Source organism: Micropterus dolomieu, linkage group LG04 (assembly GCF_021292245.1).
Source record: "Micropterus dolomieu isolate WLL.071019.BEF.003 ecotype Adirondacks linkage group LG04, ASM2129224v1, whole genome shotgun sequence".
NCBI lineage: Eukaryota > Metazoa > Chordata > Actinopteri > Centrarchiformes > Centrarchidae > Micropterus > Micropterus dolomieu.
The window spans coordinates 6,815,040-6,832,847 of NC_060153.1; the positions used below are offsets into that span (position 1 = coordinate 6,815,040).

A 17,808-nucleotide genomic window follows, 5' to 3' on the forward strand; every position below is an offset into this window, starting at 1 on the left:
TTATGATGGTTCATCCTGCAGCTGGTGGTGCCACCAATAAAAATATTTTCATGTTAAACTGTTTTTAAACCTTACAAATAAAATAACCTCCAAAAGTATAGCACTACATTTAACATCGGGGCTCATTCTTTTTTCAATGTCCTCTTATTTTTATGTCCATTTATATCTGTAGGTTTTGTTTTGATTTGATCTATATGTCTGCTGTATTGTTTCACGAAGCATCATGATTAAATTGCTTTCTTTAGTGGCAGGTTAAATCTGTTTTTTGTCATCATTAATGTCCTTCTCTCTGCTTTCTGTGTGTTTAAAGTGAATCTTGCAAGCTTTAGTCCGACAGTCTGGGACTAAAGGTCTTGGGAAGTGTTAATTGAGTTAACATTAATCTTTGACTGTAAATTATTAGCAGATATGATAATCTTCTGCTCAGATGATAAGACTTTCGAACAGGATTTCAGGAAAGGGAGAAAAACACAATTACAGTGAAAGTGATAATGTCTCATGCTTGGAGTCTCATTATCTCTATAGCCCATATTTGAAAATAATAAAGAATGGTTCATGTTCAATTCAAAGGTCAGTAAAAGCTTGTCAAAGGCTTATTTAAGAAGGACTACCTTTGGGCCACAGTGAACAAGTCTGCTGATTTCAGGGCATTACATCAGAGATGAAGCCTGCGTCTCATGGGTGGTGCTGCTGGCTTCCATGACTCCCAGGGTCCCTGAGGCCTCAGCTACGCTTTACTGGGAGGTCAGTGGTAACAGTGACGCCAGCTGCCTCTGTGGCAACAACACTCATAGTTGCTCAGACATCCTGCTGCAGAGCAAATATGAAGACAAATAAGGGGATTGTTCAATACAGAAAGAGTACATATTATCATTTTCCAGATTGGGTTTGAATAGGATTTTCCTTCATGCAATAACAGACGGAAGGATGGAACCGGGACCTCTCATCATGTTCAGCCAGATAAACATCACATGACATGGGTTGTTGGAGGTGATTTGAAAAGGCAAGCAAAGCAGAGCTGTCACTTTGCTTTAATGTTTGGTTTTCACTGCCTTGGGATGCAGACATCTGTCAATGTGCAGTTGTGCTGCAGAAAAACGAAGTTCTAAATACATTACATTTTTTCATAGCTTAAGCATTGTTTGTTCAACATATTAGGCTACTTTATAGCAAAAGTTTCCCTCTGGGGTCTTACAGCATGGTACAGTAACTTACCATTAATGACATTGTTTCATGTGTAATTTCCAGATATTTATTTACAGCAGTTATTGCATTATCCATATTTTTTATATATTCATATGATATATTAAAATCCATTAAACAAATTAGGCTACTACATGAGTTGTAGTAGGGTTTATTGTTTGCCATTATTGTGTATTGTTTTCCATGCTGTATGTAGCCATGTATCATATGCAACATGTAAGTTTTCCTAAATTTCTTCACATGCCTCTTGGATTTGTAATGTACCACCGTGTTCATTTTATTAACTGGTGCAATTAGGGCCTAAGTTCCTTATTGTGCGGTGATGCTACAGGAGATTAAAGCTATACAACACAATAAAGTCTCTATAAAAAGGTCTTTAGTGACCTTATGAAGACACAGCATACAAGTATTATTTTATTCACATGCAGCTATTATCAAACACTTAACATCAAAATCAGTTTTGTTTCAGAAAAATATTGATGAATATTGAAAATGGCCATTAATTATGACACAAGTGTGTCAGTCTAACTGAGAAGAAAACTTGGTGAATTTTGGTGGAAGAACATAAATAGCAGCAGTACTACAATGCAACAATACTGCAAGACAAGTACAAAAGAGTTATAAATTACAATGTGCAAAATTACTTAAGTAAAAGTACCCTACTCATAATGCAGAACAGCGTTAGTGTTATATATTTACATCACTGGATTGTTATTACTGTTGCAGTATACAGCATTATAATGTTGCAGCTGCTCAAGGTGTTCATATTGCAGCCTACTACATGAGTCAACTACAGTATTTAAAAATTACTATGCATCAATAAAGTGTTTTATCTCTTTATATTCAGATTGATGCATCTTAGTCTGCAATGTAACAATAGCAGTGAGACAAATTTAGTGGAGTATTAATACAAAGTCGCATTAAATGTAAATACTCGGGTATGCTTACATATACCTCTACTGCCTGTATGTATCCTCTTCAGGATGACGAAATGTTAGTCGCTGTAACTGAATACACATGGAAGCGCTGTTTTAGCCGAATCCCAGTGTGTCGTGCTGTAAAGCCACCTGAGCGGCACACCTGCCAGTGAGCTGAATAGACTCAGATCCCCACTGCGCATGCTCCACTCACTCAAGGGCTACACTGTCATGGCGGTGACGAGCTGAAGCTACCGGGGTAAATGAGGAAGAGAATGCAGCGCAGCTGGATTAACGTTGACATTTAGGCAAGTCTGTGGAGTTTGCCGGGGAGGACCGTGAGGACCTCTGTCGACTTCCACAAGAGCTGCTGACGGACTTACCCCCTTCCAGAGAGTTTTTGCTTCTGCCAAGAGCGCTACCTGTCAAGAGTCTGGACTCTGTGACAATAGCAACTTCCACTGCTGTACGGAGATATTAAAGTCACCGTATCCTCGTTTGCCATTTGACCGAGCAGGGGAGAAAACAGGTTAAGGGCGAGCTCTGCTTCACGTGCGTTCCCCTTTTTTTACCTGCAGCTCACTTGCTCGCGGCTTTTAACAGCATTAATCCGCCCTTCTGCTATCAAGTTACGGAGCAGGGGAAAGGAGTAGTTCACTGTGGAGTGAAGCGGTGACATTTCCAGTCTCGCAGTGTCAACGGCTACCAAATTCTATTTGCGCCTCTTTTTGCCCACTTTCGAGGCTCATTCGCTAAACTGTTTTGGATGGGGAGCAAAACGTTTGTTTGTGTGCCTGCAGACCTTCAACAACTCAGCTGAAGGGGAGGTAGAGCTGTCTTTCTCCGCCGACATCGGCTGCACTGTCACCATAGGAGGTGAACAGGTGCCTTACCTGTGAACGCCACCTGTCCCGTCCTTCCTTAGCAATGGCTAGCGAGGAGACAGCGGGCTCTGCGCAGCCAGGTGATGAAAAGGACGGGAGATCAGGCGCCATGGCGCTCAACCCCGGTGTGCCTATTAGGGGGATAAGGATGAAATTCGCCGTGCTTGCTGGCCTGGTGGAAGTTGGGGAAGTTTCCAACCGAGACATTGTGGAGACGGTGTTCAACCTGGTAAGCTGATTAAGAGAGCTCAGCATAGGCCTTAGATAGCAGTGTCACGCTGTAGTACTGACAGTGACATGTAAACGTTTGGAAAAGTCTGACATCATCCTTATCTTCATAAAAAGGCGTTAATGATCTTTGCACAATGAAGGAATTTCACTGTAGTTTCTGTTGCCCTCAATGTGCTGGACAAAGGAAAACGTTTAACTATAATGTACATAGAAGTAGGTTAAAAAAGTGTGTATATGCAAAAAAGCAACAAAGCAATTTGGAAAGTAAGACAACAGTGCAGACTGCAAAGAGATAAAATGATTAAAGTAATAGGTAACTATTTTAAATACGGACTAGGTGGATATGACAGCATATAGCCTACAGCGTGCTTCGATTTAAATTTGACAATGATGATGATATGTACATGTTAAAAATGCATTATGGTCTCTAATGTCAGAACGATCATGGCAGAATCAAATCAGTTGATGCTTTTTTGTGTGTGACACATCCAGGTCAGTCAGAGTGTGTGGGCCTTATCTGTCTACTACTTGTTGGCCACCCTAAAGTCCTTATCCAGCTTTGTCTGTCTGCAGCACTGACAGGCCCTTTGCTGCCCAGAGCCATGAAATGACTTTGCTGCACCTGCATGAGAATGAATGGAACGACCCGTAACCAGGAAGTTTAGGGTGAAAGCAAGAGCATGCTCTACTAGGGTTTGGCTGGTTAGGTGGGAGGAAGGAGAGGTGAAGGTGGAACCTGCAATACTGCTTTGTCACTGTTTCAACACAATGGAGTTTTTTTTAGAAAAGGGAGGCTCATCCTCCATGTCTGTAGTCACAAAGTTTGCTCCAACAGAGTGGAGGTAAATGAATTGTAGGACACACTCCTCACAAGGCTCCTTCCATCATATATGCAACGAGCCAACTATTAGGTCCATATGGGTACAAAAGTACAGGTCAAAAGTTCTTGGTAGTTCTTTCTAGCTATAGCCATTAAGCCTGAGATGTAAACTGAAATATTTGTTTTTTTAATGTAACAAATGTATTGACAAGTTCCCAGAGCAGCAGGAGATCATCGTGTTTGAGAAGCTGGAACCAGCAAATATTGATTATCAAAATATTTGCTGATTGATTTTCTGTCTATTGACAAATGTTTTAATCAACTAATCGTTTCAGCTCTAGTACTAAGCTGTTTTACAATAACTTGGTTCTTCCTGGAAGACCTTGTGTGTTAATGAAGGCTAAATGTTGACTGGAATAGTTTGATAGTTTTCGTCAGTCTGTTATTAATAAAAGAAAAACATGTGACTGTCAGGAGTGACTTTAAATTTGTGAGGCAGCTATTATGATAACTGGGAGGTGTTGTTTTCAGTTGCAAAGTATAAAGAGAGAAAGCTACTAATTACTGTATGTGTTTTGCATTTCTTTTATCTGGGAAAAGCCATTATTATTGGCAGCAAGGTGTGTGTTTTGACAGAAATATCAGTGTGCTGCTGCTCTTGTCTGTGTCCCTGGGACTCCATGTTTAGCACGGTCACTGTCACTTTAGGGCTTTGAGAGATGGCGCCATGCATTTCATTATGCTTACCACCCTCCACGCTCTCTCTCATGCCCTCCACATCCTCTGCTCACTCTGCTTAAAGAGGGAAGATGAGTGATCTCATTGTCTTACTTAGTCAGAGGAGCTCTACCTCATACCACACTGTGGGTTTTACACGTTTCTCAGTTGTTAGGCCTACATCTGGTTCTCTCTAGTTGGATATGTTTTTAAGATACTACGCTATATGTTTCATTTAAAAGTGAAAGTAAAGCTGAGTAAACGACAGACGATAAGTTGAACCCTTTTAAGCCTCCTCTTTATAATAATTAACGGTTAATATTTAAAATGGTATCCATACTGTATTTAATAAAAGATGGTAATATGACCACACATTAACTATAGTTAGAGAATCTCATATTCTGCTACTTAGAGATGATGGTTGCCTTCCTGTGGCTCGTTGAGTTGTACCTGCCTTGATTGACAGTCTCAGCCTTTTTAAAGCTTTGTTTGATTTTCCATGCATTGAAACCGATTGAAACCAAGCTTAAGAGTAGTAGTATCACACTAAATATGGCATGTTTCCTATGTTCTTTCCAGTGGCTAATTTCAATTAAATGGCACGTTTACAAACAAACTCCCTCAGTAAATCTGCCATCTTTGCTGTACAGAAAAAACAACGTGTACAGCCTTAGCTTGACTTTCTTTACCTTGGCTTTTAGTTATTTATTATTAAAACCCCTAAACATCTAGGCTATATTAGTCCACCCCCACACGTGTTGTCCTTTATGTTGCCTGATGAAACCTCTTCTCAGGTCTCTCTGGGCGTGTATAAACATCGAAACATTGCTACATCCACCTTCAACCTGAGTAGACGTCTAATCATCCAGAGCAACTGCAAACATCTACGGTTTTATTGCCCTCAGTACTTATCACAGTTTTTGGTTATTACCAGTAAAAAAAAAACATTTCAGGAAAACATTCTTCTTCAAAACATGAACATATGGTTGCAAAGTGTAGGTAGGCAGTCTTTTTTTAAGAACACATTTGTACCTTTTAAAAAAAATAAAAATCAATAATCAGTATATTATGTATCGAATCGAAGGGCTAATAATAATGTGAAAGAGCTACTACAGTTCCACAGAGAATCAGTGTCCTACTTCACAGCCCTGTGCAGCTTTCTGTTTAGGTTGTGGCCAAACCAAAACCATATTCTTTTAGATAAAACACTGGGCTACACCTCTCAGCCCACAAGATTACACAATTTGATTTTACAGGATGCTTCTTGCTTCTTGCACAGCAAACATTCATTAGTGAACCACGTTGCACACATAGCAAGCAATGAGAAACCAGTGGAGACCTATTTCTGGCTACCTGTCAAAATTGAAGTCCAATGGTCACCGGTGTTTTAGCCCTAGTTTGGCCTGCCAACTCTTGAGAAAAATACATGGGACTCTTGGGCTTGGTAAATGTTTGACTTTCTTCACCACCAGTCACTTGTTTACTTATTTTTTTTTTTTTTTTAGGCGGGTAGCATTAAATCAGTTTGTGTGAGCTCCTGTGCTGTGTGGCAGCCCGCAGTTTTACAGGAAGCAGCATTGTTTTGGTTTTCTGATGCTAACCAAAACAATATGCTGAAAGCTGCAAGGAGCTGCAAAGTGGGGTGTTCATTCTTTTTAGTTGGTTTGTCTGCAACGAATTGGACTGACTGATGCATCCGTCTGCTCTGTCATTTTCAGACGACACTGATGCGGGGTGAGCTATGGAACAGTTAGCACGCGGTTGAAACTGAAAGTACATGTTGAAGACAGTTTAAGTTGATAACGAATAATGACATCGCCCTTCACCAAGTTCACGTTCTTCTTGTATTGTAGACCTTAAAGGGCCATAGTAATGTTAAAACATGCCACAGAAACAAAGCGATTGCAAAGATTAGGGCTTTTAGTAGGGCTGGGCGATATGGCCATAAATGTTATTACGATAAAAACATTTCATACCATTCGATATCGATAAATGTCAAGCCGTCATTTCTTTCAAGTTGAAAGGCTGATTTTTGCTCCTGACTGGAAACTGAAGAAACCAGATGGTTAATTATGTGGTTACATTTTTCTTTATGGTCAGAATGGGACAAACACTTGATGCTAAACAGTGAATCACTTAACAAATCTGAGGGAGAAGATTCAGAACTAGTGTTATAACTAAGCTAAAATATTAGTAAATCTTTTTTCAGTCCCTGTTCCGCAACAACAAATATATTTTAACAGAAAAATTAAGTACTAATTTGTTCATAATTCATATGAATTAAACCAAATATTTATTGACGATATATTGAACATTAATTATATTGATATTGAGGAAAATTATATTGTGATAATTATCATTGTTTTATGGGCCAGCCCTAGTCTTTAGGAGAATCCTGTAACTATGGAATGATAATGGAAGAGAATAAACATCAGCAGACCTTAAAACATCACTTATTGGACAATAAACGTATTCTAAACAGACTGCACCATCTGCTCAACTGAGATCTGCTTTTCTGTTAACTCGTGTGCTAAATAGTGTTATAAAACAGTGCAGGCTGTCCTATAAACTGTGCGTACAATGTAGCCTATTTGCTATTATAGTGAAGTTTCTGTGAGGATCCAATATAAGCTGACACTATTTGCCCTTCAATATATCAGTCGGCCCCTTTAGAAAACCCCAACACAAATAAAACCTGGGTCACCCACTAAATGGAAGATCGGCTGTTTGATCCCCGTCTCCTTCAGTCCCCATGTCAAAGTCTCCTTGGGCAAGATATTGAATCGCAAATTGCTGTCAAAGGATGTGCCATTGTTATTTGATGAGCAGGTGGCACCTTGCATCAGTGTCTGAATGTGTGTGAATGGGTTGAAAGTAACATGAGTGGTCAGTAGACTTACAAGTACAATCCATTTGCAATTTACTGTATTTAGCAACAATATAATTTCAAGAATCACTTTTCAATATCAAAGTGCTGCCTGCTACTGAGTAAAGCATAGAATCTTCTAGGACTCTGGAAACCACTGACTAATACAAACCTGCCTGAGTCGGGCTCGTGGCTCCTGTTAGGTGACACAGGAGATGGCCGAGTTTGTGGTGTGGAATGTAACTTTGGCTTTATCTGAAGACAGGGTCATAGGGTTGGATGCTAGCCTTGTTGACAACGGTGCAACCAAAGCCTATGGTGCACATGGTTGTGTTCATGTCAGTGTTTATTTCCCATAAACATTTGAAACATTACATTAAGGTAATATTGGATTCCTTTTTAATGTATATAAAGTGCTAAAGAGTGCTAAAGACACAAAGGTCAGTAATCAAAGGGAAACCAAACATTTTAACTGACTTTTTCTAAGGATTTATTTATGATATGTCCATTGTAAATATGTCCATTTTGGGGACTAAAATCAATTTATCCATGTGCCAGGATTTTTAAGAACAACCTTCATATTTTCAAATGTTAAATGGCTAATTTGGCACAATTTTCATATGTTCTCATTTCTGTTGAGCCACTGAGCATATATATATATATTGTACTGCCAGTCAACACACACAATTTATTAAATCTATTATTAAGCTTTAGATATAGCTTAAAAGTGCTTTAATGTTTCAGGTCTGTATGTCTATGTTGGTATGTAGTTTCATTTTTAAGGTGCAACCATGCTTTGTTCAGAATTTCAGGGTTTCTGTACCTCTACTTAGTTTTATTAAATTTGTTCACTATTATTTTAAGGTGTAATTCTTTGGCTGAACATGCACAGTATCTGTTTGACGGTGCAATGCTGCCCACTTCATCATCTATTGTACTGATGTTGACACAGAGGATCCTCCTTTCACATAAGTTGTCATAAGTGAAATTAATTGTTCTAAACTGCATCTCCCCTGTGCTTCTTTAAATAGTCTGCTTAGTACCTTTCCTGCAAACCGCTGCAGGGAAGAATCAGACAAAGTAGCTGTGATCTGGAATTTTATATTGTATCGGGTTTTAAAATTATGAAATTGATTTCATCGGCTTTATTTTTGGTATCAGCGGATGAAAGCTATTTTTGCTTTTTACTAACTAGGAACTAAGGCTTGCTGCAGTTAGATAGATAGATAACATATAAACCCTGAGGTATCAGACAAGTTTTGATACAACCACTTTAGTTCTTTTTACCAGTTTCGAAGACTTGAAAGACCTTTAAAAATGATTTTTTCACTTACACCCATTAGTATCCAGCCCTCGAGATGGTTTTAGGTGTGTGTGTGTGTGTGTGTCAAGGTTTGTTTGTGATTCTGGTGAAACATTTTAAAAGTTTACCAATGTGAATATTTCCCTGCTTACTCATCAAATCACATTGGAGATATGACCCTGAGGACCAAGATGGCAGCTTCTTTTAATTCCCTGCTTGTGTTCATATGATGTAGATAGGAATGCAAGAACCGCACAAACAATCCCTTCAGTTGCATACAATAACACAAGTGGTAGGGGAGTGAGGGCTATCCTTGTCCTCTCTCCAGGCATGCTTTGCCCTTTCTGGCAGTAACAAAGAGCCCTCTAATCTGACCCATGAATGAAACCCTATCTGCTTCTCTGTTATCAGTTGCATCAAACCAATTCCACGGTCACACCTTTATCCCTTTTCTCCACTGTAGCTAAAAGCAGTTTGAAGCCCTTTAGGGCCTAAATAAGCATGAATGCACTCTGTTTACAGTCCTAAGTAGGGATGAGGATCGAGACCCGGTTCCAAAATTTCTCAAAACCCGAAAATCAATAAGGTTCGAGCTTTTCGATACTGCTATCGAGACTTGCGGGTCCTATGATGTAACGTTATGTCTCGAGCGTCAAATCTGATTGAATTTGAAACGCAATGGATAAGAAAATCATCAGGCTGCAGTCTGTCGGCTCCAACACACGCACACGCACACACACACACACGCACACACACAGCGGCAGCAGAGCGAGAGGCTGCGCCGTCGCGGTGGAATACGGTGAAGGTTAAGTTGGCTCCAAACTACTGTAACGTTAGTTGATGACAGCGACGCTCGTTACTTACCTTCGCAAGCAAAAATACTTTATCAATACACCTGTCTGTAAGGTAACGTTAAACATGTAGCTCATCCTGTATGTTTTATACAAGCACAGCTAACGCTAGCTTGGCATTAGCCAAATGTTAAAAACAAGCTAAATAGAAAGCTGTCTGTCTGGAGCACAGACTGGTCCGTAGTCTTAAAAACTCAGCTGCTGGCTGAGACACACCAGTCTCAATAAGGGTATCAATAAAAATTAACAATCCCCATCCCTGGTCCCAAGCGTGTAAATTGTTTTATTTTCAACATTACCTTCAATGTTTGTTGTGTCTCTAAACAAAAGAGGGAATTTTTGTGTACAGCAGCAAAATCAACACAATAACATCTTGAAGGGTGACCCCACAGGTTTGACTTGCCAGCATGTAGATTAGCTTTAACTGGTTCCAAATGGCCAGTACTGGGGAGTCTGTTTTCTGCTTACCTATGTAGTTTGTCATTATTTAGCCCCCAAGCGGATCAGATAATGTACCTATCATGCCTCATTACCTGCTGTGTGCTGACAGGCAGATGCCCTTGGGATTCAACGAAAATGTTTGAAAGAGATGTTTGTCAATTAAGCGACTGTAATGCAACACACATTTTGAGATATTTTTTAAAGAAACTTTGAGATTCAGTATTTTTGGGACGTCGTAGCAGTCTGAAATGGCTGTAGGATGGTATTTTTTAATTCAACAGAAGTTTGATTTGACAGCAGTCTTGTGAACAGCTCATATCGCAACATGTTTGTTTTCACCTCTTACTTTGGATATAGTGGTTATGAAATGGCATAACCATATGGCAAGTTGGTGCTTAACTAAGCTCATAGGATTGTTTTGTCTTTTCCTCCTAATTGCAATAAGACATATGGACAAGTCGGTTGTTATAGGGTTATTCTGTGCTGGCAGTTTTGACACAGTACAGAATAGCTTCACTGTTTATACATGTTTGAGCCCAGTGAGCACAGTTCTTTATATTTTATTTTATTTTTTTGCTTTAATTTTTTACACTTATTTGTAGATGGATTATTTTGGGCACTTATTTGTAGACTAATTGGTTTGCGTGGTAAACTTGGAAACATTTTCTACCAGACAGTGTGCCTTCCAAAATTGTGTGTAAAGTGTTAATAGAGAGAAGACACAATAGACAAAATCAAATCTGTTGTTTCCTAGAAAGTGTGGTTTTAAAGTTGTCAGAATAAAATACCAATTATTCAGAAAGGACAAACCTTTGAAAAAGAGTACAACTGGGTGAGTAGTGTCTCTGAGCCAATAGCAGACCCCATTCTTCATTCAAAGCATTCAACTTCAGGTTTTCTTTTAAACATGGCTACAATGTTGAGTGTTAAGTATTAACCAGTCAAAAATAATTTCTCTGCATCTGTGATTGCTGCAGCTTTTAGGAAGCACGACTATAATACAGTATTCTTCTTGGTCTGCATCTCTCCTCTGAGTGTTTCTTCTATAAACAGTGTCAACTCACAAAGGCATTTTGACAGAATGCTACTGTTTATGTTGGAGGAAGTTGGGAACAGGAACTGGCAATGATAAACTGTTCTTTAATAGTATAATAGTAGACTAATACTGTACCATTCAGAGAATAGCTAGGGTCGGTTTACTCAAATTAGAAAAAAAGAAAACATTTTTTGACATGATAGTATTGAGGAAATAAAAATCCCTACAAAAATGTTGCCAGCGTGATCTGTGGATTATCCAGAATTGATATCTCGCCACAACTTTCCCATAGAAGGCCTGTGAAGAATTATTATTATTTCAGCTTATCCAATGTGTATGCCCCAATGTCCCCAAACAATTCCCGGGGCACATCCTTACATGTTAACTGACTGCCTGGAATATGTGTGTTTGACTTTGTACCTGATATTTTTCGAGGTGTAACAGACAGTCAAACAACAGTGCTTTCCAGGTAGCCAAGTTTCAGTGTTAGATGCCAAGACAAATATTGATATTAAAACATAATATGAAATTCTGCTCCTTTTTTATACAAGAAATATTACACTGAAGCCTTAAAGTGTTGGCTCACCTTAGTTAGTGCCTGTGGGGGAGAGTTCACAAAAACACAATATAATTATTAAGTGAGTTCAACAAAGCTTCCAACAGGTTTAATGCTGAGGGTCTACTCCCCAACATATGTTTTTCCTCTTTAGTGTTTTATAGCATATTCCCCTAACCTTTTCCTTGTTTTTAGGCAAATCAAGTAGTAGTTTATAATACACTTTACACACCTGTAAATATAACATTAGGTCTTTCTAGTGATGCTGAAATGGCTGTTTAAAGTTCACAATAATAGAATTGTGAATCTGGCAAATGGCTCTACGTGTTGTGCAGCATGTCATGAACAGTTGTGTGTCACAAAAGATTTATAGTATATTTATTTCGGTTTAGGGTTTGATGCCAGGGCTTTCTTGACCCCTTACCGTTTCACTGAAATGTATTTCATTTTGTTGTTTTAAGCAAATCTGTACATCAAGCATGTCACAGGAGCTAGAGATGCACAATATTACACTTTTGTAGATATTTTCCAACTAATTTTGGCTGATATCGATATATGCACATATTTCTTTTCCTCTTAACTGCAGAGAACATTAGCATCTCTTTTGTAATGGAATTACTATATTATTATGTCTACTCTTGTGATGGCCTATGTGCAGATGCAGACACAAAATACGATGATTGTTTAAAATGTACACATTCACTAAGTAAAACAAGAATGCTGTTTTGCTATGAACCTATTGTTTGTAGTTAGTACTTTGTTTAGTCCGTAATGTGCAGTGGATTTCAGAGTGGTACAGTGTAGATGGAGTCATGGACCACTGTGCTCTAGACACTGCTTTTAGCTTTAAGATTTCATGGAGGGGGGTTTCATGGTATCCAACTTGTTTTTCTTTTTTTTTCTTTTTTTTTTTTTTTTTTACCACAAACAAATCAAACTTTGTCTAACAAGACTGTTGCTGAGTACTGACACAATGGTGACCATTTAGAAGTTTTTCTTCCTCCCTGCTTGCAAGCGAATGCTCTAGTTGCAGCCTAGCCTGTGGCGTATTCCTCAGCATTCGAATAGTCGTGGGATAGACTGCATTATTCAGTGGACCCTGTCCACAGCAGACCCGTAGTTGCACCGAAGCTATGCCTACAAGAATTCAAGCATTAATTAGACACTTCTATAAATCTGTTTTTATCGCCAAAGAAATGAAAATAATACTCAAACAAATGAATATGCATAACATAGAAGCCTGCATCGTTACTGCCCCTGTAAGTCTGTGTTGGTTCCCCAGTGAACAGTACTGAAAAAACTGGCCCTTGACCGAACCTGACGACCCTGGCTCCTCTACCCTTGACCTGCTTTCACACACTCTGCATCAGCGATTTATTTGTTGCCAAGGTCTGGCATGCAACCTGTAGGGAATACAGGCAACACATAAGATGCAGCCTATAAATAAATACCGCACAAAAATGTTCAGGTTCTGTCTCAGCAGCTTGAAGAGGATTTCTGGTCAAACCACAAGGTTTTTATATTCAGTCTTGATGTAATATGTTTCTATGCTAAGTGTCTCAGACGTGGTCAGCCAGTGCTGCCGGGCTCTGGTGTTTATGTGACATGGTTGCACACTGCAAAGTGCTGTGTTTTATTTTGACTTTTTGAACATTTTTCATTCACTAGTAAAACTTTCTTTTAAATCTTTGCCTTGCACCCATACCTACTGCCTGCTTTACTGAAACATCTCAGTGGCTCCCACCTGAACAGCAGTAATTGCTGTAATGTCAGCCACTAAAACTGTAATTGACTTCAAAGGAACTCAGCGGAAACCTTAACTACTTTTTTTCCCTTCTTTTTGCGTAAACCAAAAAGCTTTACATTGTTCTGATTTGAGTGATTGTCAAACTGAAGTTATCAATTCAGTTCTGAAACTGCTTACCTGAAGTTTACTCAAAAGTTTTATCTCCCATGTGTAATCGGCCAGGTTACATTAATTTTTCTATTAGTGTCAAGTGAACGGCTTCAAACAGAAATGGACAAGATCGTGATGTCTAGAATGGAATAATATATTCTAAGCAAGAAGTTACTTTCCTGAAGTTGGCAACACTGCCATGTACAACAGATAAGGTCTTGAAGTAAACAATTATAACTATCTTCAAGTTTGTTTATTTACGTAAAAATATAAGTTTGGATGCTTTAATAGGCCCTGTTTGAAAGATTATCTTTCCATCTATCTATCTATCTCTTGGATTGTTTGTGCCAGGCTCTGCTACAGGTGAAGGAGGAGGAGGATGAGAAAAGGTTGTGGAAGGTGGAGGAGTGTGCACAGCCTAAATTAATGAACTTGTGTAAGGGTGAGTTGAAGGCCATGTACTCCACACCCAGATATTTGATCAACTTCCAGGAAGGAAGGTGAAGAACATGTAGTTTTTCAATAGTTGAGAAAATATGTATGCTTAAGTGCATGAAAGCAAAAAATGTTAAAGATCTTAACTAAATTTGTTAAGATAAAATTTCTCACTGATGACATGATCCATTTGTCAGGACTGTACTGAGTAGTGGAGTCAAGTATGGCTAGGTAAAAAAATGACACCGCTACATGCTTGTGTCTAGTAACTATCATGGGAAAGGTGTTCTCACCAGAATGTGACGGTAGTGACTAAGGTGAAATATGACCATAATGTGTATGTTTGTGTGTCTTCCTGTACTCTTAATGGAATTTGCAATTTACAGTGTTTATCAGTTTACAAAGCGAATGCATGCAAGTGAAACATAGCATTATGTAAAGCCTTTTTGGCAGGGGTACGTCTATTGTGACATCTCTCTCTGTGACATTTCTTTTTAATTCCGGTAGAGTAATTTAGGAACAGCTCCTCGCACTGTGGGCAGTAAGCATAGATTTAGCTTATTAACTGTGTGATCTATGAGTAACATGTAGAGGGGGGTATAGCTGTTTGTTAAAGCTATCTTTTGATTAATAGCACAAACTTCCCCAGCTGAAACCTCACAAGACCATTTGCATTAAACTGTGTGTTTTTAATGACATCCAAATGAAGCTGAAACTGAAACATTTTGGTAAAATGAGACGCCACATATCAGGATATTTAATCTGACATTATTTGATAAGACCTATCGACACTTACATAATACTAGATGAATGTTAAAATAATAGGTTTACTGACCCAATCACTTGGCACAAATGCCCATCACGTTACCACATCCAGAAATTTTGTTGGAGACAAAAGATTCACTTTATTATAATGTTAAACTGACAAGCAGACCTTGCACACATTTTAGATAATTACTTTGTTATTGGTGCGATACCAACATTGCATCCGATTGTACAGAATATGACTCATATATACTCATCCTGCCATAATCCATATCCAAGATGCGTCCAGGAGGTCTTTTTAGATGTCAAAACAATGATGCAGTAATCTATAAACAGTGCCTGTCGCAACATCAGGCGATGCCATCATACATGTACATGACCATCAGACAGGCAGCACAAGCCGCCGAAAGTAAATGTTAAAAAGGTCGAGTGTGTTCATGCTGGAACATCACTGGGGTTATCTGTTTGGCATCTTACATCACCGATGTTTCATTGAATTATGCCCAAACCATCAAGGTTCAGCAGTAAGTTATGGTGGCCCACAGGAAACTGAAACATCCAAAAACATGGCTGTGTGTCTTGCTGTTTTAAAAGACCAAACTGGAGCTTTTGCATGTTTTAGCCCTTCAAATCATGCATACTTTACTAGTGCTCATTCAGTATGTAACATATAACATATGTATGTAACATATATATTCTATACAGTATTGGAGCAAGATAGGTTTGTCTTAACCTTCAGGCTGTCATTGGTTTCAGTTCATTTCAGTATGAAAATCATGTTTTAGAGACTATAACTCATATATCCTTTGTCAGTGTGATTGCCTCCACATCTGGATGGAACTCTTGGCTGATCAAAATGCTTCAGGTATTATACAAACAAGTGCTGTATTTAATAGCTTTTAAGATCAGCCTTTGTTGATCAGAATTTATGGAAAGACAGAGGCAGCTACTAAAGACCACAGGAAGCCCGTGGAGTGGAAGAACCATGTTAGGATATGCTGCAGACAGTTTCCTGGTTCCTCATTCAGGGTTTCCCCCATTGTTTAGCTGAGGTGCTAAGCTGCCCAGATCCTGACGCATTGTCTCCTCTATTGATATAATAGTAATTTAGTGGAAAATGGCCTAAACAGTAGTTGCGTTTCTTGAAACACTTGGCATTTTCTGTGTGAAAAATCATCTCTTAGTTAATGGTCTGTTAGTCATTTTTTGATGTTGGTGGTATAAAACACTAAGAAACCCTGCCATTTCATCACTGGCAAATTAGATTGGGTGTTTCAGGCTTATGGCTAACATTGGATTGGTTTATACATGAAAGTTAGTCTTCCCTCTTTTTGTTTCTATCCTTCCACTGCAGCTCAACAGGGGAACACTGTCTGAGAAAAGAGAGTAGGGAGGACACAAAACAAGGATTTTGTCCCCCATACATTGAAAGCGCACTTATTTTTTTCACATTGAAAACCTCTCTGGCTACCTTTTACATTGAAGTAACTAATGCGTCCTTCATGTTTAAATTTTAATTTCACCCCTACATGCATCAAGACAGGCATGGCATGAACTCCTCAGTAATGTTTATCTCTCAACTGCTTCATCTCCCTGATCAAGTAGCTATTTTTAACATGTCACACGAGAGCCAACCTTCCTATTTACTGCCACTATCCAAACTTAAATCCTAGGCATTGCTGTGTCAAACAATGAAATCCTTTGTTTACCTTATGATCAAATCACCTCTTTCCATGTCTGCTATCTGGCAGTCGCCTCGCAGTAATGGAGAAAACATATTCTTCAGCATGAATACGGTTAATTCTGAACATCTTATTCCAGACAGAAACCACAAAGATTTTCTGAAGGAGAAAGCCATTTCAGTCAGTTGTTCACATTTAAGTTTTTTCAGTTTGAAAATTTCACTCCAGAAGCAAATACTTTAGTTGGTCAAAGTTGTTCTGGAAACTAAAAGATTGCCCTAAAGCCTGCACTCTGATGTCTAATGAGGACTATTTCCTGACAAGCCTTTTCCTTTTGTTGACAAAAGCAGCCACCCGGCAACTTAAGCTAGATTGCTAGAAAGACAGTGCAGCTTTTAAAGAGGTCTGTTGAATACCTCCTTATGCAGGCTAATACTTTTCTAGTGCTGTGCTTACTGTTGAAAATGGTCAAAATGAAGCTCCTTTTGGTTCAAAAAGTCATTGAAAGTCATGTACTCATGTTTGTGCATGTGTTCGCTGAAGCACTTGTGAGCCATGTGTGATGAATACATGACTAACTGTTGCTATAGATTACATTCCTCCCTCTTCTCCCACTCTCTGCTTGGGAAGTGCATTGGACTGTGGAAGAGTATTTAGTAGCATACAATGTAGGGAGATTATACAGAACTGCTGACATACTTATAATATCGTCACACGTTAAACTGTCAACAAGTGAAATAGAAGGATTATGAAATCTAAATCATCTCTCTTTCATTTGGATGCAATGTAATTTAGATGATCCTAATCCTGTTGCTTTCCTTTTGTCTTATTTTGGGTCTTCGTTTCTCCCATCACACCATGTAGGATAAGTGATGTGTGATTGCATAAAATAGTTACATTTAATGTAATCAAAAATGTAACAGGCTCATGCCGACCAGTTATATCCATGTGTTTGCATGTTGTACCAAACCTGTGTTTCTTAGACATTATCATATTTATGTAGTGTAAAAATGACTGTCAACTATTGTTTAAAACCTTAAGCGTGGCAGGTTGCCCCTCTGAAGATATTCTTAGAAATTCTGCTATTAAAATATCTCTCTTTACCTACTGAACCTCTCCTGTCTGTCTCTCATCGGTTGGTGTAAAGCTAGGAAATAGTGTGGTACTGATGAGAGAAAATGTACTTGTCAGCGTTAGATGATCT

At 38.8% G+C, this 17,808-nt stretch overlaps 1 protein-coding gene across 5 annotated transcripts in view; it reads left to right on the forward strand.

Moving 5' to 3' along the window:
• Positions 1-2,324: 2,324 nt before the first annotated feature.
• The window catches only part of lrba (LPS responsive beige-like anchor protein), a 187,550-nt gene continuing 172,066 nt past the window's right edge, over positions 2,325-17,808 (forward strand). For 4 of the 5 annotated variants that reach the window (XM_046047463.1, XM_046047464.1, XM_046047465.1 and 1 more), the window contains exon 1: positions 2,326-3,233. In XM_046047463.1, the coding sequence (XP_045903419.1) occupies positions 3,048-3,233 (186 nt within the window). In that variant the 5' untranslated portion in view covers positions 2,326-3,047. Of the gene's footprint in view, positions 3,234-17,808 lie in introns of all 5 variants that reach the window. The other variant, XM_046047467.1, reaches the window with a different exon arrangement.